At 38.8% G+C, this 22935-nt stretch overlaps 1 protein-coding gene across 5 annotated transcripts in view; it reads right to left on the reverse strand.

The window, feature by feature from the left end:
• Nucleotides 1-22935, reverse strand: part of GRM3 (glutamate metabotropic receptor 3) — a 104234-nt gene that overhangs the window by 13609 nt on the left and 67690 nt on the right. For all 5 annotated transcript variants that reach the window (XM_072329164.1, XM_072329180.1, XM_072329190.1 and 2 more), the window contains exon 3: nt 18850-19705. In XM_072329164.1, the coding sequence (XP_072185265.1) occupies nt 18850-19705 (856 nt within the window). The remainder of the gene's footprint in view (nt 1-18849; nt 19706-22935) is intronic.

The raw sequence follows: 22935 nt of genomic DNA on the forward strand, positions 1-22935 counted from the left end.
GCCAAAATTCTCTCACCTTTTTTTTTTTTTTTTTTTCTTCCTGCAGAGCACATTGCAGCGCTTACTCTCAGGTCAGCAAAAGGGACAGTGATTTTGGCACAGAAGCACTGTTTGGAGGGCTGATGCACAACCTGAATCTCTGCAGGAACTAGACATGAAAGCACATTTCTTTCTCAACTGTTTGGGTTTTTTTGGTTTTTTTTTTTTTTTTTTTTGTTTTTTTTTTTTTCTTAACCTTAGGGCAAAGAAGGAAGATAATTTAGTTCTAGGTATAGTTTATCCTGGTTTTGAGCCAAGACTCTCTGTTCTTATCCCTGCCCTCAGCTGTGTTTTGCCCCCTCACCTGTATCAATTACAGTGATAGACAGTCTTGGTTTGCAGGATTACAAGTTAAGTCTGTGTAGACAAGGAATAAGCATTTTCCCCCCTTTTTTCTTCACACTTTGCATCTAGTTGTATTGCAATCTCATCCAACAAAACCTCTGAGTGCACAGAAATTAAGGGTAATGTAAGCCTCCCAAATGGCCAGTTCTCCTGAATGTAGAATGCTCTAAATTAAACAAGTAGCTAGATTAAAAATATAGGTCAACAAGAAGAATACCAAGCAGCTCGCTTTCACTCCCTCCTCCTCCTCATACGTAGGCATGCAAGCTCTCTCAGCCAGAAATAGCATTAAAATGAAATCATAATGCAGCACTTAACAGTTCTTCAATAATGTGTTGTCATCACCAGTGTCTTATTTCATTATTCATAACACTTACGTAGATTGTAGAAGTTGTTAACACAGAAGCCCAGTTTGAAGAGCCAATTTATTCACTTCAGTGTTATACAGCCAAATCCTGGGGTGTGATGAGAACCTGTGACATCTACTGGGACCAGTGGTAAACAAGACAGCCTGCAAACTAGTTGCAAGGCTTAATCTTCTGTCACGTGCAGAACTCCAAGTACATAAATACCCCAGTGGAAATGAAATGAGACTCAGAAATATCACCATTTTCCAGGAAATAATTCCTTCTATGTAGCATGAGTAGCAACTTCATAGTTCTAATAGAGTATTTATCATTTATACAAAACAAAGTATTTGCCTTGGACTTTGCAGCTAAGTCCAGATGTCGAAGAAGGTAATCTCACATATAGTTAGCTCAAAACTCAAGTGTATGTTACCTTCCATGAGTCTGTTCCCACGCTACAAATATGACAGAAAGCTTTTTGTCGATTTGTTTTAAATCAACCACAGCTTGTAGTTGGAAACATTCATTTTTAGTGGTTGCTGATGGAGGAAAATAAATGGCACCCTTTCAGATGGAGATGATGAAGTCATTTAGACAAACAATGGTGTATTAAATTATACTGTGGCGAGCCAAGGCATACAAATGAGCTCACTGGGTGGCAGCAATTAATATAAATACTGATCACATACAAAATCTTTATTGCATTTTAACACATATCTATCAATATACTTTAGACTCTGTAGCACCATTCCCAAAAATCATGTTTTCAGAAAAGATTATCTAATGATAATAATAAATATAAGATGCTTATAGGCAAGAACACAGAATCATAAGAAAATAAGGTATTATTTTCTAGAATAAAAATAATATTTTTTGCCTTTTGGCAGATGATTTTCCCAGAGATTAAATGTCAAATCCATGACAAAGATTATCAGAATTTTGTCACAATTAAATTTCAGTTTTGTGAGTACACATATTCACATTGGGTATTAGGAAGAATTTATTCTCAGGAAGAGTGGTGAGGCATTGGCATAGGCTGCCCAGGGAGGTGGAGAAGTCACCATCTCTGGAGATGTTTAAAGAAGGGGTAGATGTAGTACTTAGGAATATGATTTAGTGGGCAGTGGTTGGTGGACAGTTGGAGTAGATGATCTAAGAGGTCTTTTCCAACCTTAATAATTATTCTCTGATTCTCTGATTCTATGATTCTATGATATCTTTGAAACAGGTATTTCTGGCAGGCCTTTTTCAGAGTTATGGCTACACTGCTTTGGATTCTTCCCTTAGGAGATGAGAGATAAGACTCTCTGGGTCTACCTGTGCTATGTGAATAGCTATATGAATGACAATATATACTTCATCTCCTCTGAGCTGTGTCTTAGAGTCTTTTCCTCTCCTTGCACTTCGTGAACTGTCCTTATGCAAAACAGTTATTTGAGAGAAATTCCATATAAGAAATTACTGAGGAAAAGAAAGTTACTTAAATATAAACCAGCAATGATTTGCACTCCAGATTGCAGCAGTTTAACAGGGAAGACACAAGAGCAGTGCCATCTAAAAGTGGAGGACAAACTTCTCTTTGTTCAAATGACAAAAGAAAGACTGCAGATTTATGACTATTTTTGTACCAGAAATAGATAAGAAGATAGCATAGTTTTCATATAGTGAGTTATGTAATTTTGTTTCTGTCTTCCTACAGTGGGATCATCTTTTCTAACAATCAAATAAATCACTGCTATAAAGCTATTATGTTTTTGCTTATGTGCAGTTAGAGATAGGAGAATTGTTTTATCGTTTGTTGTATCAGTGCTATGCAACTCTTGGTGACATGAAAGCATTCAGAAGGAAATTTCTGAAAGGAGTATTAGTTTAATTATTGAGCAAAAGCATTATTTTAAGTAGTCATACTGGAAATTCTTTTTGAAATCATTTGAATCCACACATCATAGAATCATGAAAGCGTTAAGGTTGGAAAAGACCACTGAGATCATCCAGTTCAATCATCATCACGTACCCACCATGCCCACTAACCATGTGCAGTATCTACGTGTTTCTTGAACACCTCCAGGGATGGTGACTCCACTGTATCCCTGGGCAGCCTGTGCCACTGCCTCACTACTCTTTCCGAGGAGAAATTCTTCCAGATATGCAACCTGAACCTCCCCTAGCACAACTTGAGGCCATTCTCTCTCATCCTATTACTGTTATCTGGAAGCAGAAGCTGACCCTACCTCGACACAGCTTCCTTTTAGGTAGTTGTAGAGAGTGATAAGGACTCCCATAAGCCTTCTCTTCTCCTGACTGAACAGTCTCAGTTCCCTCAGCTGCTCCCCATAAGACTTGTGCTCCAGACCCCTCACAGCTTTCCTGTCCTTCTCTAAATACACTCCAGGGCCTCCATGTCTTTCATGGGGTAGTGAGGGGCCCCACATTGAGCTATATGTGTAGACTCACCACCACATCAGGATCTTTTAGACAGGGATGAGTAGATGTAGAAAGCATAGTGGTTTAAATCCTATTTAGGCAGAGGGAAACTTTCAAAAGAGAGGGAGAAAATGAGCATCATCTTACCAGACTAGGAATCAGACAGTTTTGTTTGCCAGCCGTGTCTTTCAGTCTGTTTCACATACAGAGCCTTGCATGTGTTTGGTACAGAGCTGAATGCATAGGTGTTCTCTTATAGAAAACAACATCTGTAACACTTCCTGGAAGCAATGATGACAGGCAGCCCACATCTGAGAGCATCATCTTTCATACTCCATAAAACATGCATCTGTGCTGTGCTAGCAGCATGCATTCTTTCAAAACAAGGTACAGATCAGAGGCATTGTTCACTAGCTAGGAGGCAATTCATTAATATCAAGGCTTGATGAATGCTCGGCAGCTAGTGAAGCTGTGGGACTTCATGAGGTAAAGAAAGGAATGTGAAAAGGAATATTGTGTGCCATGTTTCAACAGTCTGTTGGCCTCAAAGATTTTCAGCCAATAGCCAGTAAGGAGATCATTGGGTTTTAAAAGAAACACAAGAGGGAAGGATGAGAGTTACTGCAAAGTTCAGTAAAACCTCCTTGGTCACACTAGATGGTGCTGCAAAAACTCTAAACTTCTGATTTAAGAAAAACAAGCTATTTGTTTATGGAATGGAAAAATATAGGTTGTTTTTTTTTTTCAATGCTTCCCACTCCTTCCTGTTACATATCTTGGGCAATGTCTTACTATAGCACTGTAAGGAAGAGCTGTGTTAATAATATAAGAACAGGATATTGTGTATTTGCCCAACAGACTCATCCGCATGTATGATGCCTTGTTTCGAAAAGTATCACAAAGAACCCTGAAAATTCACGTCTTTTCATTCTGTTTTTTAGTGAGATGCTCCTTTCTGAGGTCCAAGTGACTTATTTCTGCCTGGCTGAACATTTGGACCAAGTCATGGAGACCTGATCCATCCAGTCTTTTTTCTCTCTCAGTACAACGCAGATGGTTTCACACCTGATTGGCAGAAAGGACACTGAAATCTGGCAATTTGAAAGTTAGCATAAGGGATGCTTGGAGTGAAGTGTTTCTGGATTGCACCTCTCCACAGTTAATAATTAGTGAATGGACTTCTTAAATTATCATTTTCCACACAGACAAGTAATCACTAATAAGCTCTGCACCATCACTTCTGGATGTGTTTGGGTCGTATGTAACACTGACTCTTCTCTTTCAAAAATATGCACAAACATTTGAATAACTTATCTGTTGGCTCAGTTTTACTTGGAAACATCTTAGACAGGATGGAGAAGTGTACTACATGAAAATGTATAGATGCATGGGCAATGTAAGGACATTTTGTGTGAGAGGGCTGTGGGATTGCATCTTGTTACAACCATCTCTGATTTGTTAGGTATCCAGCAATCCCATCCTACAAAACACTGACATTTCTAGGGGTCATCTTAAAGTAAGATAGATCAGCTGAATTGCATCTCTGTTGACTTTTTTTTTGTTGTTTGTTTTTTTGGCAACAATAATGAGAGTAAGTAGCTTAGATACATCTAATAAGATAAACTAAGGGTATAAAAGATTAGAGAATTTTATTCATCCTGTCATTCTTCTCAGTTTGACTGAGTGAAAAATTCCCTAAATACCTGCTTGCCTTACAAAACACTTGCTCTGAACATAAAGTCTTACAGTTTTAGGTGTGTGCTGTTCCCTTGCTTGTGTAGCTCTTGGATGTGTCATTAGGATTTGGAGAAAATTAGTTAGATTTTAAGCTACAAACCTTCATTGCGGAGATGTAATTTTTATTAGAAATTCGCTATTTCTTTTAGGTAAATGTAGAGAATTAAAAGGGGATTTCTGATTTATCGAAGGCTTTGGATTTTGCAAAGCAAAAACATGTGTGTATTTTCTAACCACTATATTTTACTATTAAAAATTAGAAAAAAGAGTCCCCTGCAATTAAGAAAATTTCTTGAAGTTCTTTGGTAAAATTGCACTAGAAAAAAAAAACCTAACCATTTATGCAAAAGCATTCAAGCTTTTTATTCCCTCTTTTTTTCTTTTTCTGTGTCTATTTGGTTGATAATTGAAATGAATGAACTGTGAGATTCCAACATAGCAATGCCTTTCAATTGATATCACTCTTTTAATTTAAGATTACCCACTTTAGGAAATGGCTGGCACAGGACACAAAATGCATGCAAGGTAATTTATACCAGCAATCAACTTGCAATTACAAAGGAAATTAAACTGTAACTTTAAACTGCCTAACTCCTCCCGCAGGCCAACTACTTGTTCTGTAGACGTAAGCAAAGATAAGGTAAATCCCATTATGAAGAATTATGGCCATTGTTATGGTGACAATACAAAAGCTTGGGAGCTGGAACTGAAAATTCAGGGCTGGCCTTTGGTATTTTTTGAAATACCTTGATCTGAAGAACAAATAGGTTTTCTGGTGAGTTATCTGGCACATGCTAGACCATTAACACTGGTTTCTGAACTTGAGACTTTTTGCCATTTGGGGGTTCAGGATTTCCCTGCTCCTGAACTGAATGAAGGACATTCTTATTTAACCTTGGCAACGGGAACCTGTGCTGAGCCTTAAACATCAATTCATCTCTGTGATAGCTAAAGCTAGATTTTTTTTCAATTTTATTTTTTAAATTCACTTCCTTTTGTACTAAGAGAGGGACCACATTAAGTCATAGGGGCTTAAATCTATCTTGTTTTGGAGGCACCATTTCATGACGTGTTGCATCCCCCAGATTGCATATAGTAGCTGATGGCTAAGGAAATGTTGAATAGATAACAAATTCTTTTGTCATTCTTCCTTTTAGCCTAAAGGAAACATGAATAGATTTTTAAAGATATTAAAGGATGTTGGTTAAAACATCCTCTCCTCTGTGGGGATTTGAGGATTAGAGAGGTATTTCTAGACAGTGCTCTGAATAATTCAGTGAGATAGTTTGCCCTTAGACATCAGAACCAAATGAACCTTGAAATAGACCCTCTAGCAGTTATTTCCTAATTGGCATGATATGAAGACACTCCCAGATCAGGGGAGCTGCAACAGATTTAACTACTTGTAATGTTAGCATTTAGTAGTAGTAACACTGCAGATGTGATGGTCTAAGATTAAACAAATTCCAGGCTTGTAGAAAATTACAAGCCTGTATTTTTCATTAGACCAGTCTATAAATGGAAGAAGTGCACAAGCTTTCAGGTACAAGGCCTTTCATTAGGTCACTGGAAAATTTGCTCGATAATTTTGACCTTCAATTGTTTTGAAGGAACAGCTCTGCTTGGTCTTCGGTATATCAGATTTTTATTTCCTTTTAGAAACACAATTTCACTTTGCAAAAAGCCTCATTTCTATCCATTTGCAGAGTGATTGCTGAGAGTTATTTTTTTTCCTTCTTTAAAGATATGTAGTTCGGAAACAGAATGCCCTGATGAAGATGTAAGACAAGATACAAAAAAGATGTATTATGCCAAAACTTGTTTTTTTTCCCCAGCTATGTGGGCAGTGTAATAAAAGTATTGACTTTTCCTATGAATCCTATGACTCTATGCTATTATTTTTGTTAAGAAACTGCTGCAAACTCTCAGCAATCACCCTAAAAATTACTAATCATGGGGCAATTGGACAAGTGAAATTGTATTTCCAGTAGGAGAAGAAAACTATGAAATAGTGAATTCTAAGGAGAGCGTCTTTTTTAAATAACCAAAGCTTAAATTTATTGAACGCTTTGTGGAAATAAAGGCATCATAGGATTGTTTGGAGTTTGAATAAAGAAATAATGCTGTAATGAAATGCACAAAGCAATCTTTAGCTCAGGCGTATTATGCAACTCAGTTATAGCATTTGGCACATTTTGTAAAATGTTGATGGATGACAAAGAAAACTTGGAGTTCAGCTGAAGGCTTAAATGTTCCATGCATTTTATGTTATAAGATTCTACAGAGGAACATTTTTCTCTGTGAATACAATATGCATGCAAAAAAAGCAGTTGATATTTATTTAACTTAAATTTTGCCAGGTTGTCTATCCCAGGCTTGTACATTTCTTACAGAGCCCCTGTACAGTGGGAAGAAATTGGATAAAGAAGCTGTCAGGGTTGAATTTTGGCCAGTGATGGAGAAATCATCAAAGTAGTACTTTCAGTTAGTCCCCTGCATACATTAAGTGTGACAATCTTTGTAGAAGGTTGAGTCTGGATTTTCTTTTTTTTTTTTTTTTTTTCTCATTTCCATACAATAATACAACAGCTAGAAATGTGTATCTAATAAAATGGCAGGTTAAGTCAGTATTCAATAGAGTATATCTCATGAATGTCCAAATACTGAGTCAATCACTCCAGATGTAAAAGTGGGTTCTCCCAACAATGAATTTCGGTGAGGAGATAGAAAGTTAGATGAAGGGTAAGAATGCCTTGTCTTTTTAGGTTTTTCACACATATCACACACCAGCTACAAAAGCAGCACATCACCTCTCCCAGCATCATCACTGTTCACTGGAGTGCATTATTCCGCAACATGCAATCTGCATGTCCTATTAATGCTTGCAAATTCTTCTGCTTTCAGGAGCAAAAGATAAAGCTGGGAGCAAAAAATAATAATTTTGCTCATGTTTTGCTCCAATGAATCAGTTTAGCAACAGCAGCAGCAATCACTGGACCTCAGGGAAAAATGTGAAAAGAAATGTTGATTTGTTTGCCTGTTTAATGGTTGAAGCAAAGATAGGCTCAGACTGATAAAGTATTTCAGAGATGTAGAGAGGACACTAACAACACTGCCTCAAATCCTCTTCCAAGTTTTCTAAAGTGCCTAAAGTATTCTCTCTGTTACTGGACCATTTATTAACCTTGATCTATTTATTCATACACATGTGCAAATGTGATAGGAGTTTAACATACTTATTTCAGAACATTTCCTTTTATTTATTTATTTATTTATTTATTTATTTATTTATTTTACAAATCCTGACAGCATCACACCTGTCTTAATTGGCACCATCTGGTGGATGTCTGTCATTGCCCAGTGGACCAATCTACTCAACTGAGTTCAAGACCTCAGTGCAGAGATCAGATGCTCCATCCATCAGGGCCATACACAAACATTACAGGAAAAAAAAAAGAAGTTTTGGAGACTATAGGTAGAATTTACTTGATGACATGTTTTTTGTTTTCAAGAGCATTAGGGTCACAGGATGTATAGGTACTTATGTCACTGCTGCTGAGACTGGCAGAGGCCAGCAAGTCCACCTGATGCACTTTTGCATGTGATCATATATTTTCTCGTGTTTTGTAGTAAATTTGAGACCAACTGTGAAAAGTAAAGAATCACAAAGAAAGTATTCCCAAAGGAAGAGAGTGGGAGAGATCTGTAGCTGAAGCAGAGAAAGATGCTTGAGGCTCCAGATGTAAAAGCATGCACACAAAGAGTCAGCTACTGATCAGTAAATGAATTCAACCTTGGAAACAAGAGAAGACAGATTCTAAGGCACAATCAAGGGAGAGAAGTACATGTACACAGCATATGCAAAACATCCTGAGTATGGTGAAATGATAAAGGAGATAACAAGCAGTTACAAGGACTTCAGTGGCTTCTGTAAGAAAGGGAACAAAAGAAAAATGGAAAGAAGTAATACTCTCTCCTGGGGCTGTCTGATGCCCATGGATGCTGTAACTGATCAGTGCTGCTACCAAAACAGTATGAGATTCTCCTTCATTTCTGTAGAAAAAAGATCACTGCTTTTTGATTTATTGTTCATCACATTCTGCTAATGTGAAATCAACAATCATTCATCAAGTGATATAATTAGGCATGAAAACAGTGAGTGTTTTTGAGTGTGTGCATGTGTGTGTATTTTCTGATCCAACCTTCCCAAACAAGAGTGTGGTTGGTGATGTGGCACAGTGTTGAAGAAACATCAGATGCCTCTAGTACAAATCACAGTCCATCCTGAAAATCCATACACTCTCAGCCCTGGTATTACATGGGATTTCTGTGACAGATACTTTCAGTGTGAGGACTTTCTTCAAGGCTGTGTTTCACCCAGTTTTCTCATTCTGATAGTTTCCATGTTTCCACTCAGCACAGAGCTTTTCCTCCTCTGGCTAAAATTAATATATTTTCTTAATCAAGTCTCATATGTCAGCCACAGAAGTGGTAACTATTTGATATGTGCAAAGGAATTTCTGCATTAGCTTATTCTGTTGTCTGCCAAATGGTCAGGAATCTGTGAAACAGAAAATAGGAAAATGTTCTGCGTGAAACTGAGCAGAAAAAGGACTGCACATCCACATTTAGTGAGCATCTCAGCCTTCGGAAGTACTTTTGAATTACTTCTGTAGGAAAAGCAATACATTTATGTGTGCCATTAGGGTAGAAGAGGTATGAGGATGTATTGGCAAGTAGAAAGATGGACTTCTAATGACAAAAATAAAGCTGTAGGAGATGAAAAGTGAATGCAAGACTGAGGGTCTTGGTACTTTGGAACAGGAGGTATATGAACTTCTGCTTTCTTTTTGTTGTGTATTGGCAGCCATCATTCTCAATACCACACTCAGCTCTGAGTTGTTCTTGTGGGCTAAAGAGTAAGGGAGTTTTGCTGCACAGACCCTATGAGCCAACTTAATGATTTTAGTAATATTTTATGATTCATATACCTTAATTTTAAAGACTTATATTTGGAGAAATCTTGCTACTGAACCTCTTTATATCCCAGTGGTGGACAGCTGAATGGCTTCTGACTGCTGCTGTATGGAGCAAGAAGTGAGAAAGCAAATCAAAGGATATCTCCTGCGACTGAGCCATGCTCTAGGCAGGGGTTTTTGTAGACAGTTTTTTTATAAGTTTCTCTGATTCTGATATCCCTGTACATGAATGTGTGTGCTCGTCCTGCTGCCTTGGAGAATTTTAACATTCTTTGTATTCATTTTGTATTCATCCTCAGACAAAATATGTTTTCATGGCAGGAAGAAAGGAACACAAGGAAATGACTCACCCAGATAACAGCATTGAAATATCTTTTTACATTATATCCTGTATCTGCTAACAAAATAGCCATAAATATTGCAGTGATGCCAAAGCAGAAATGTTTTTAGAGGTGTTTAGAATTGTGGATCTAATAGATGAGGAAGGGAAAGAAAGTCACCCTTGAACACATCTCTCTGCCAAGTCCATCCAGCTTGCAGTTGATGGGAATTATGTAGAAGGTCAGTTTGTGAAGAGTGCTCTTACAGAGGTTTTTTTTGGTAAAAACATCTGAAAGGTATACTTATGTTCAGATCTGCAAATCCTTGGCTCAGCCATTGTTTCTGCACTGGAAGTTAGAAATAGGCAGCGACAGATTTGAAGGCAATAGAAAGCTGAAATAGGTTCACATGCTCATCTGGACTGCAGTTTAACATGGACAAATACAGCAGTCAGCTTGTGGCAGATTTGCCTGGAAATGTGTTATGTAGTGATGTAGGGTTCAAGATCTGCATCTAAATTGCACCACTGGGGTGGGCTGAAGGCTGTGTCATGTTAGTGCAGCTATACTGGTTTGGTATGAGATCCCATTAAGTCATTATTAGCCTGGGAATATCTTTGCAATGTGCTTTATTGGGTAAAGTAAATGTCTTCCAGGAATGAAATGATATGAAGGAGAAAAAATATTTTTCTATGCAAGACGGCTTTCAATTTTACCTTTCTAGCATAACTATTAGCTGCCAAGAGAAAGAGTTTTGGTAAAAAATAATGTAGCATTGTGTTATTATTGGAACTCACTCTTTGAGTGTATGATTTTATTTATTTATTTATTTATTTTTGTTTTGCATTTCCTTTTGAAAAAATCCTTTTCTCTGGGACACAGTGAAAGTCCTGGACACACCTGAATTCCTTAGAAGAGTGTTTATTTTTCCAGTGTGTCACACTGTCCTGTTGCATCCCTATGCAAAGTACTACCTGTGTCCTTGTCCTCATCCTTCTTAATACTGAGTGCAGCCTGAGCTTCTTACCATGCGAGTGAGACTAACTGAGAATACTTCTGGAACTGCTGAAGTACTGTTCTATAGAAGTTAACAGAACAGAACATGGTCATTCTGTTGGCTTTTCGGAGCCAAATTAGATATTAAAATGTAAGTAGAAATCCTGAACAAGACTCTAGGTATGATATCTTGACCTTTAAGGTCACAAGAAATAGCAGCTTTCCAATTGCATGTATATTCTTGCACAGGTCAAACTGTATGAAGAATAAGAATGGAATTCTATGGTACTCCAGAGCTGTCGTAGAGACCTATGGGATAGGAAAAGTGAGTGTGCTTGGCTGGGGGATGAAAAAGCTACCTGCATCCTCCTGCACCTCCAAGCACCTTGACTGTGCCCAGGTGCTTGGGATTCACATGACATTTGCCAGTGGAACAAAAGATGAAATAATAACTATTATAAAGCTAACAGCAGGCATACACAGAAAGTCTGCGATTTAGAGAAATTAGGTTACCGAGCCTTCTGTCTCTCAAATATGTGATCTGAATGAAAGTCATCCCTCAGTTTTTAAATCATGTGTTGTTCCATAAACATAATGTCTAATCTCATCCTCGTTTACACACCCCCATGGCACTGTGTGATATATAGATTAGTGAGAGGTCTAGAGGCTGCTTCATTAATATGAATGAAGCTGAGTAGAAGTCAGATGCAAGGCAGTACAAGTTGCCCAAAGAAGTTATGGATGCTCCATTCCTGGAGGTGAAAAAAACAGGTTGGATGGGGGTCTGGGCAGCCTTATGTGATGGGCAGCAACCAGCCCACATCAGGGGAATTGGGACCGAATGGGCCTTAAGATCCCTTCCAACCCAAGCCATTATATGATTCTAGGATTCTATGATCCGGTGCCTGTTTATGTTCAGTTTTTCATAGTGAAACCGAAGTGATTGTGTAAATAACAGATTAGAAGAAACAGAAATGAAGAACTGGTTGTTATTTTAAGGATGTGAAGGCACTTTCACCTAAGTATGCTGTTGCAATGATTTAGATTTTACTGTGGCTTCTGTAGGCTTTCCAGAAATTGCACCCAGGTGGGTGAAGGCCAAATGTAACATCCTTCCAGAGTCTCCCTGGACTATGGAATGTTATTTCTTCTTTGTGTCTTGCTAATGCTGCATTTCACCTCTTCTTGTTCTTGGAAGCTCAGTGCCCAGAATGGCAGCAATAGGCAGAAGTACTTTGTGCTTGAATCAGCAGGGAAGGAATAGTCAGCAGAATTCAGCTTCTGCTGTTGGAGCTCATCTGAGCTCATCTCAGGAGGAGAGAATGGAATTCAACCTCTGCTCCTGCACACTCAAGCCAATTAGTGTAAATATTAGTACCAAATTAAAGCATGAAAAGGAAGTGTTTTATGATGATCTCTGACTAGATAGTAGCTCCCATTAATAGGTAGGTTACTGGCTTACCATCATGGCAAGAGAAATTGCAAATAAAGTCTTATTTGGATCAGAGAGGAGATCCCATTATTTGCCACTACAATATCTCAAACTTAAGCAAAAGGTTAAAATGGTTCCATATAAAAATGATTACTTATTTATTTATTTTTTGTTTTAATTTCAGCCTGTTGAACATCTGTTGAGTCTTGAGCCCTGATCTTGCAAGTTACCCTGCTTTGAATGGGAATCTGGACTAAAGACCTCCAGAGATCCGTTCTGGCTTGATTTATTGTTCAACTATATTACTCTAAAAATTATGGGTCTATATTATACACTCAAAATTATATATGCATGTATCATAGAATCATAGAATTATAGAATCATAGAATTACAGAATCATTAAGGTAGAAAAGACCAAGAGAAAGACACAGCACATGAGCAGCTACATCTGCAATGTGGAAGTTGGAGGAAGGAGAAAGCAGATGGGGATATCAGGAAAACCTGATATGTCTGTCACAATCACACTACATCTCCATGCATATGTACTAATATAACTCTAATGTAGAGAATAGTATGGGAAAATACTCTATATTCAACTGCTCTTCTACTCTGAAACAGCATATCTCAAATGTGCTTTCAGAGACTTCCCTTGGATGCTTTCAAGTTTTTAAATGCTATGACGCTTCTGTGATCCCACAAGGTGGGAGAAAAGGGAGTAATTTTTCTTACAAATCATAGACAACCTTTTCACGTATATTTTTAATGAGTATCTTGGGGAATTCACATTATTTTTGCATTGATTTATTGACCACAAATCTGTCATGCATTATACTTTGAAAACCTTTATGATTCAGAAGGAATTGGATGTTTTTTCCCATGAACAATTCATCTTCAAGTTAAAGTGTTGGTTTGGTTTATATTACATATGAGCATCACAAGGAAGTTCAGCAGGACCTTACAGTTGACTGCATGTGGGATGCAAAGAGGATCTGACCTGATGAGCAGGAGCTCCCTGGGGAAAGGGACAGCAGGGCAGTCTGATGCACAGCCTGGGATATCAGATCTAGCTTTATTCTGCATATCTACCAATGGACATACTGTGCTGTAAATTTACGTCTGGCCTTTGAAATTACTACATCTGTACTCTGCTGGTGACAGCACTCACATCATTTGTTCATGCCAGCCTTGTAGGACACTGAGCCTTAGAGTGGACCATTTACAGGAAATATTTATGACTAAATGCCAGAGCAGGGACCTTGCAGTGCCCTTGTGCTCAGAACTGAGGTGACATCAGCCTGTTGCAGAACATAATTTTTTAAGCTCTTTCCTACATAGATGGGATGGATACTACAGAAGTTCACGTTTTAATTTTATACTATTTGAATGCTGACTGAAGCGAAGAAAGAAAAATTAACCACACAGAGAAATGTAGGGCCAGACAGCAATAAAAATGGTGTCATAAAATCCAGTGGTTGAAAGGGGACAAATCAGACCTGAATTTTTCAACCTCTTTTTCATATTAAATGATCAATCTATTCACCCACAGGAAAGAATTTTGCCCAGTATGAGCAAGGTCTGATGATGTAGACTTTACTACAGCAGAGTAGCGTGATGAATGTAATACAGGGAGGCACACGGAGTAGTACAATCATTAAGATTGGAAATGATCTCTAAGATCATCTAGTCCAACCACCATCTCATCCCCATCATGCCCACTAACCATGTCCCTCTGTGCCACATCTACACATTTCTTGAATGCCTCCAGGGATGGTAACTCCACCGCCTCCCTGGGCAGCCTGTACCAATGCCTCACCACTCTTCTTGAAAATAAATCCTTCCTAATATGCAACCTGAACCACCCTTGGCACAACTTGAGGTCATTGCCTCTTGTCCTATAACTAGAAAAAGAAGCTGATGGACTCTCCTTTAGCTGTGGAAGGTGAAATAAGTAGGACAAGACACTGAATGCTGTAAATGTGTGTGTTGCCTAAAACTGGTACCCATCTGTTGTTGTACTTCTTTTTTGTTTCATCCTAGTGGCTTAAACGAGTTAAAACATTTAGCACTGATTGCTGTACTGACGTATCCATCCATCAGAGAAGAGGGGCATGTGGAACTTTGCCCCCTACTGGGGCCAACAATCAGATTTATGCCTTCCTTGAGAGTGACCTCTGAGTTTATTCTTCACTCTCTTCTATGGAGCCCTTTGCTTTAGTTTGACACTTTTTTGTTGTTGTGGCAATACAAGCTAACAGCCTCTTGAACCATTGTCTCCTTATCAGGAGAATAGCATCACAATTCATAATGTCAAATGCTGCACTTGTGCTCTCAGAAAGGAACAAAGAGCACAAGAAAGTCAAATAGATGAACCAGCATATAACTCCTTGAAAGCCCAAACAAGCACTGAGATCCTGTGGGTATGTTTACTTGTTGGCTGGTCTTTGTATTCTCAGGTCCTGCTGCTAGAACTGGGAATAAACAGCTTTCCCTTAGAGAAAAGAATCAGGATAACACATTTGTCATATACATCTTATTGACTTGCAAGAAAAAATATGTGCTCAATGTAGTTCACAGAAAATAAGGAAGGAAATTTCAACTTGCCTTCATGCCACACTGCATTTCTATTCAGTTATTTCAGTTTAAGGAACAGGGAGAAATAAGTAGCACCCCAGATGTGTTCATGAAATACCTGTCACACAGCATGTTAGTAGCAAAGGTGGCATGGGAGTGCACAAATCCTGACCAGTTCTCTTCTCCTACCACACTATCAGCTGATGCCTGAGTATTTCCCTACAGATCCCATTACTGCTGTGCCTGGGAGGCTTACCTCAGGCTTTTAGTCAAACAGCAGGTGAGAATCTCAGTTGCTCAGCTCCTTCTGTTGTCAAGTGAAAGAGATATAGGGGCAGATCATAACTCATGTGGGCTGAATCACGCTTTGTGAGTGCTGATCCCCTCCATTAACTATAATTGGTGAATGACTAGAATTAATTAACGTGTGTAAGGTAAATGTCTAAAATTGCACAATGTCACACTAATCACATAAGTGAAACCCTGTCATTTGCCCAAACTAGTGTGTTTGAGTATACTGGGAAGATGAGTGAACACATTCTGGCTCATTTGTCAGTTGTTTTCATGGTAAGTTACAAGATGCTGCCTGGTGCATGTTTATGCATGCAAAGCTCAGCTGCCTAAACCTTTCAGAACTGAAGGCATCTCTTAAATCACCATTTGTGTATGAGCAAACATGGCTGTCACTTCTGCTTATTGCCTAATTCATTCATTGAGTATGCATCACAATCTCATTCTAAAGAAGGGATAGGTCACAGGGAAATGTTTTCAAACCAAAAGTGGACAGATTTGCATTGGATAGAAGGAAAAGATTCTTTATGATAAGGGTGGTGAGGCACTGGAAAAGGGTTCTGAGAAGTGGTTGGTACCCTATCCCTGGAGACACTCAACATCAGGCTGAACGGAGCTCTGAGCAACCCGATTTAGCTGTTGTACCCCTGTTCATTGCAGGGGAGTTGGGCTAGATGATCTTTAAAGATCCCTTTCAACTCAAACAATTCTATGATTTGAAGTGAGAAAAATCATTTTGACTTGACTGTAGGGTAGCTGATGGGCTAGTAGCATCCATGCTCTCCTCACTCTAGACTGAGGATGTGTTCTCAGTTTTGGAGCTGGAAATATGAGAGCATGGTTGATCAAATGTTTGTTGCATTAGCAACATACCCAGAGAATTTCTTCAAGCAGAAAATAGCAAGAATGAATCCTTGGTCCTGTGGAAATCAATGACAAAATTTGTATGTATTAAAATTTCACACATTATTGAAAAGAAGCCATAGGAGACTTGCTGATTCTTTCACTACTTAAAAATCACTCATCTGGTTTCAAAGACTGCAGACAGTAAGAGCATGAATTAACATCATAATGAGAGAACTGATAACAAGGCAATGGGGGATGAACAAATCATGCTGCAAACTAGCAATAATAATACATATGGAACAAAGCCCTTGGAAATGAACTATCCATGATTTCTAACAGTTTAAATTGGAAATCAACTGAAAACTGGGTTCTTGTTTTGAGTTTGAAAGACTTCCACATTGACTTTTAAAGCAATTTATTCGATTCTAAAATGCTTTCCATTTTAAAAGTTGCAAAATGACAGATTTGAATGAGTTTCTTATTCTTCAGCTTGGCAACTTCAATTTCTGATTCTTAAGAAGTATAAAATATATTTCAGTCAACATGATAGTGAAATTTTTTGTCTGTATCTTGATGATTTCTATTCCTGGAGTTTTGGTCAAAGAAATAAGCAGATATCTTGGCTTTACATCTAAATGCTGAGTAGGAGAATGTTTGAGTGCTTAAAAAACTCTTAATGACAGAAAAATTATTGGGAATCAAGCAATGGAGCCAAGAATATTTAACAATGGACTGAAGAATGTATGTGCTTAAATCCAGAAAAATCAGATAATGTTTCAAAATTATTGATGTTCAAGTTATTGAATTGAATGAATGCACTGGGTGAGTACATTGGGGTAGGTGAGGTCCAAAGTAACCTCAAGATAGTCAAATATCTTTGGGGATGAATGTAAGCAAAATATTTCCTACGTTCTAAGTGTGATATGGAGAGGGAGGAGACGTGGTGATTATTTCTAATTTTCCATGGCTCTAACAGTGAAAAGGCTTTTATGCTGTTTTCTCTGAGACACAAAATTAATAGATAAATCAAATGCAGTTACAGCACTTTGTGTGATATATGTACCTTGGCTATACCTCTGTTTATGAGTCTTACTCATTTAGCAGCCTTTAGGAAGAGACATAAGAACATAACATACACAAACATGATGTAGCTCTGGTCACATGTGTTGTTTCATCTGAATTGCATGCAACACTGAAATTAGAGTTTTGAAACATTTCAAATTCCAGCTGCTCTCTCTGAGAACATTATTATTTCTTATGATTGCACTTATATTACCAGAGCATGTCTAAGATCTTGCCTTTTCCTGAGTCACCTTCTGTGGAATAAGGTAAGATGCAGAAAATGACCAGCCACTTCTACCCTTCCTTGATTTCTATGGTAAAGAAAAGGCATATGGGATTCAGGAAGCCCTGGAATACTGTAAACAAGTCAGCTAGTAAGATGCTGGGAGGCCATAGCATTTTATAGTGAGTCTGAATGAAATGCTGTTCCAATCTGCCAGTTTCACATAATTTCTAATGGTATTAATGTTGTACTTTTACTGAGGGTCTCTTGAGACTGAACGTGTTGTATAATGTGTATTTGCCCTTCTATACCTCTTGGAGCTAGTTCTCATAGAAAGCACAGCGTGATGTTCCCTTATTAGCAGCTTGGTCAGCTAGGCGTACATCAGTTAAATAATACATAGAAATGCAAGCTAAAAGAAAATGCTTCAGAAGAAAATTAGGCACATAACAGCTAGACGGCATGATGCTTGTGACCTGCTTAGCCTTGATATGGTGTAATATTAAAAGCAAACCTAAACTCAGTCATTTGTGATAGTGGAAACACAGACCTGCCTACTGCTACACAACCAGTCCTTGCGAAATTTGCTTATATCACTACCAGGTCACCCACTCTGTCTATGAGCATTTTGTTTTTAATCTAACTTTTTGTACTTGGTCATAAAGTTTAAAGATCTTTAGCACAGATTATGATTCTGTCCCACAGATTTAGATATTTTTTTACCTATTTGATTTTATGGCAGGAATCATTGTTTTACTATTTCAAGGGCACTCGCCATTGTTTAGAGTCCAAATACTATGTAAATTCTCATAACAGAACAAGGAAAAGGCCAACTCTTGGCATAGTCACAGTAGGCAACTGCCTAGTGTAGCAGGTGGTGAAATGACCACCGATTCCAACACGTTCCCAACAAAAGCCAAACTGGCTATGACTGAAAGGGAGACTGGTGTCCAGAAGTGTAGAGGATGGATGGTAACATTTCCAAGACATACTGCTGCCGTCTCCATCTCTTTCTACTGCTGAAAACAACACCAACCTGATCTGTATTCTTAGTGTTCTCGACATGTGGTTCTGTGATTGTTCTCCCTTCCTGTGACAGGAGTAGCCTTTCTTGGATGTGACCCTAGTTCAAACCCTAATTAGTGGCTATAGGGAATTTAGCTTGCTGTTGCAGTGACCAATGAATATTTCATTAATTTCAATGATATTCTGTTAACGCTGAAATCAAAGTTATTACCTGTAAAGTTTACTTTCAGGAGATAATCTTTGTACAGCTTCTTGCCATCCAGATGTTTCATGGCATCACACAGTTTGGTGGTGTTTGGACACAGAGTCCGCTGCATTTTATGCAAGGCATGGGCCATCGCATACACAGCATTCACAACAAACATGATCTTGGATTCTTGCTCATAATTAGAACTGTTGATGGTGAAGTGTTTGTCACAAGTCTTTTTGTGTGGTTTTCGATTCTGGAGATTACACTGGAATTTTTGCTCCCAGAAGTCCTTGAACCAGGGGTTACGTCTGTTATTGTATGGACTGAGGCTTTGGAAATACCTGTCAAACTCTTTAACTGGATGGGAAGCAAGCTCCAAAGTTATTGCCCCAGAGGCTATATGCTCATTGCCTTTGACAATACTCTCTTGTGCTCCCCATCCATCACTGGCAATCCAGGTGAAGGAAACATTAAAGCGGTTGGCAGCTGCAATGAGCTCCCGAGAGTCATCACCTCGCATGAACAGCACCACCACTCTGGCATTGGGTTTCTGCAGCAACTCTCTGATCACGCCGTCATAGGACTTTCTGATGTTGGACCGTCCCACTTTCTCAGAGGTGGCAATGCAGATGTTGCGGAGGCGAGCTTCCTGCTCAAAGGCTTCGATCCCTGTCTCCCCATAGTCTCCTTCCGAAGCAACAGTTGACACGTAAGTCCAGTTGAAGAACCGTAAGATTTCGGCCATGGCTTTTGCTTGGTAGAAGTCAGGGGGCACTGTCCTTGCAAAATAGTCATAGCGGGATTTGTCACTCAGCTTGGCACTGGTGGAGGCATAACTTATCTGGGGGATCTGGAAGAGTCTGAGCAAATTTGCCACCTGCAATAAAGAGGAATAAAACATTTTTAAAGGGTGATATTTTTGGAAATGAAGAGGATAATCTAGGGGGAAGTAATAAGGAGTGAGTTTTGATAAGAGGTGTTTGGACAATCAAAGGTTAATGATGTGGCAACTAAGTTAAAAAATAATTTTTTTATAGCTGAGAATTTGCTCTACTGGTTAGTGTTATTGTGGTCTTTGTAGATGCTGTTTCCATGGAAATAAATAGGAGGCATTACTTTTGGAGCGATTTATATAGCACAAGGCAAATTTTAAAGAATAAGTTGTCAGTAGCAAAACAGACAGCTCAGTAAAAATAGCCTAAATAATTTTATTGCTTTTTGGTGTCCCTTATCTCTTGAGATTTTGTAGATGTGGATTATGTTTTATTTTAAGATAACATTGCAGCAGTCAATCTCCTGCTGTAGCTCAGACTCCCACTGCAAACTGGTGTTTTCCAGATCAGAATCTGCTGCCTAACCATATGTACACAGTGGCTTTCACAATCCCCTGAGCTGTCTGAAACATAGGACCTAGGGAGACCTTGTCCTTGCTCCTCCTGTGGTAGTAGCAAGATGTAGGCTCATGACTGTTGGTGTCTATGCCTGGGTTGCTGATCCATGCCATAGTAAAATTGATATCTGAGAAAGGTTTTCTTTAGATTAAACTAATATAAAGTCTTGTCAATACTGCTTGGATGGTTTACTGTCAAGGGAAGCATGGGATAGTGCCCTGTGGTGTTGCCTAAGGGTGTGGGAAATGCTGTGGCTGAACAAGTTATTTCCCTTCAGATAACATCTGACACAGTCTTAATCTTGCTGGACAGTAACATGCAATTAACTGCCTTATACGAGAACAATAGGATTTAATTTTCATTGTGGACATTTAAAATAGAAGATATAAAGCAATGGGGTAGGCTGAGATGCTTGTCTTTTTCACCAGAGTGCAATGGATGGTCTGAATATTGTTTAGCTTCTGTGAATCGTAACTTTTGATTATATGCCCATATATTCAGATGTTCATATGTCCTCACTCAAAAGGAGCACTTTGATTTGGTGATAAGAATGTCCTCTGTGGAGCTGTTCAAGAGCATTTATTGCAGAACTGTGTGGTCTGGCATTGCTGTTCTTAGTTTGTTCTAGCAGGAATTATTTTGTTTTAACTAAACCATAATAAGAATATATACACATATCATTCTGCAATTCCCTCCCTCCCCCATACCCCCCCCCTCCCCCCCCCAAAAAAAAAGGCCAATTTTGTACATAAAGCAATGTTATTCAGTGTATAGTCAAGCCCTCACAGAAAGATAGTCCTAAGAAATATAGCATGTTATTTATTTATTTATTAATTTCTATTAGTTTAAGCTCCAAAGGTGTTTACATACAGGGAAACAGAACTACTGCCTCATTTCATAGGCAGAAAGCAGATGGTAGGTTTTTTCATGGAAGAAAACAAACAAACCAAAAAATAAAGAAAAGAAAGTCTGATTGTTCACAGAAGATGATGACCCACTGATTCCCAAGAGCTGTGAGTGATGATGGAGCTCAAGGAAGCCGTATCTGTCATTAATTCATATCAAGAAACTCCTCTGGAAATTTGGAAGTTGCAATATTCTGACGTTTTGACTTTAGGGACTAATTTTTCAAAAGTGCTCTTGTTTCAGGCTACTTCCAGAATGGTCCTGATTTTTAAAGCCATTTCTGTGCTGACCTGAATGTCTGATTCTGAAAATCAGATCTTGACAAAATGAACAGCAAGACTGAAGTTCAGGTAACAGATTCAGGAGGAAGCTGATATTCTAAGACTGTGTTATGTTCTGCAGTGTTTCAGTGTTGTACTCTGCTGTGTTTCAGTGCAGTGCAGGGCAGTGTAATATGAACTTGGTTTATGCGTACTATAGTACCAAGGCTGCACCACCTGAGGCTGCCTTGGGATATGCACTATAGCTTGGAACTGCAGTGTAGATATAACTTTTGCTAAATGAAATAATCTGTTTTGGCAAAGCTCCAGGCAGCAATTTAATCAAGACATAGGGCATGCAATTAGAGACTGAAATCCATATGTTGGCACTTAAATAGTGGTAGTAGCCTGCTTTTTTGTTTTTGTTTGTTGAAAGTGATGGGTTTTGCATCTCTGAAAATGAAGCTGGATGCAACTGCTTTGCACCGTTTGCTGTGAACAAAGCATGCCAGTATAGTCAGTTTCCAGAGTGACAGGAAACCTTTATCTGCCATCCTGCTGCTGGATTTATTAACATGGAGACTGTCCTGTACTGAAGTGTCCACTGCCTGTGAAAAACTGGTTGCTCACCCTGTTGTCATAAGAATCTGACCAACATGAGCAGGGCATGAAATCCCATGTGTGCCATGTCTCTTCGTAGGAGCAGACAGCTATGGAGCCACAACTTTAAGGTCCCAGCTCTGCCCTTGTTTCATCTCTGTATTGCTACTACTCCATTCTGTGATCCTGTACATCAAGGACCACACAAAAACTCATGGGAAATGGGCAGTAGAGTTTATAACACTGAAAATAGCTTTGTGATAACTACATGCAAGGAGCAGTGAATTAGGTACAGCTCTCAATCACACGAATCTGTCTTCCCAGTGTGTTTCTGGCCAGTCACTAGTCCTGACAATAGACAAGATCAGGCAGGTAAGACCTGTGTGTATCAGATACCCTGGTTTCATTTGTTGAAGGAAATTAATGAAAGCCCATCAAACATTTTGTCTATCCCATGTAGGATTTCTGTTCCCCCCCCTGGTAATAGGATTTATTTCATTTTTTTTTAGTTAAAATTTCCCTTCTTCATGAACTCTGGTGGCGCAGTGGTAGAATTGCTGCTTGCAACACCAGAGGCCCGGGGTTCGAATCCCCCCTGTGGCACAAGTGGCAGAAATGCTGCTCTGCTACACAGAAGGGCTCAAATCCCGGGAGTTGGACTCGATGATCTCTAAGGTCCCTTCCAACTTGCACGATACTATGATACTATGATACTATGAACTGTTGTAACGCGTACATGGTTGGGGAACACAGGAAATGCTCTGGAAAAAGAAAAATCTCTGAAGTGCTAGAACAGAAAATGTTTCTTCACAAGCGTGTATCACACACTGGTTGGACAGAGGAGGTCACTTGTTAGAGCACAGTACTCTGCACTTCTGAAATGTTTTGCATGTGAGAATCTCATGATACTTAGCAGGGTTTAATAAATCTAATTTCGCAGAGCTCCTTTG

Source organism: Excalfactoria chinensis, chromosome 1 (genome assembly GCF_039878825.1).
Source record: "Excalfactoria chinensis isolate bCotChi1 chromosome 1, bCotChi1.hap2, whole genome shotgun sequence".
In the NCBI taxonomy this organism is placed as follows: Eukaryota; Metazoa; Chordata; class Aves; order Galliformes; family Phasianidae; genus Excalfactoria; species Excalfactoria chinensis.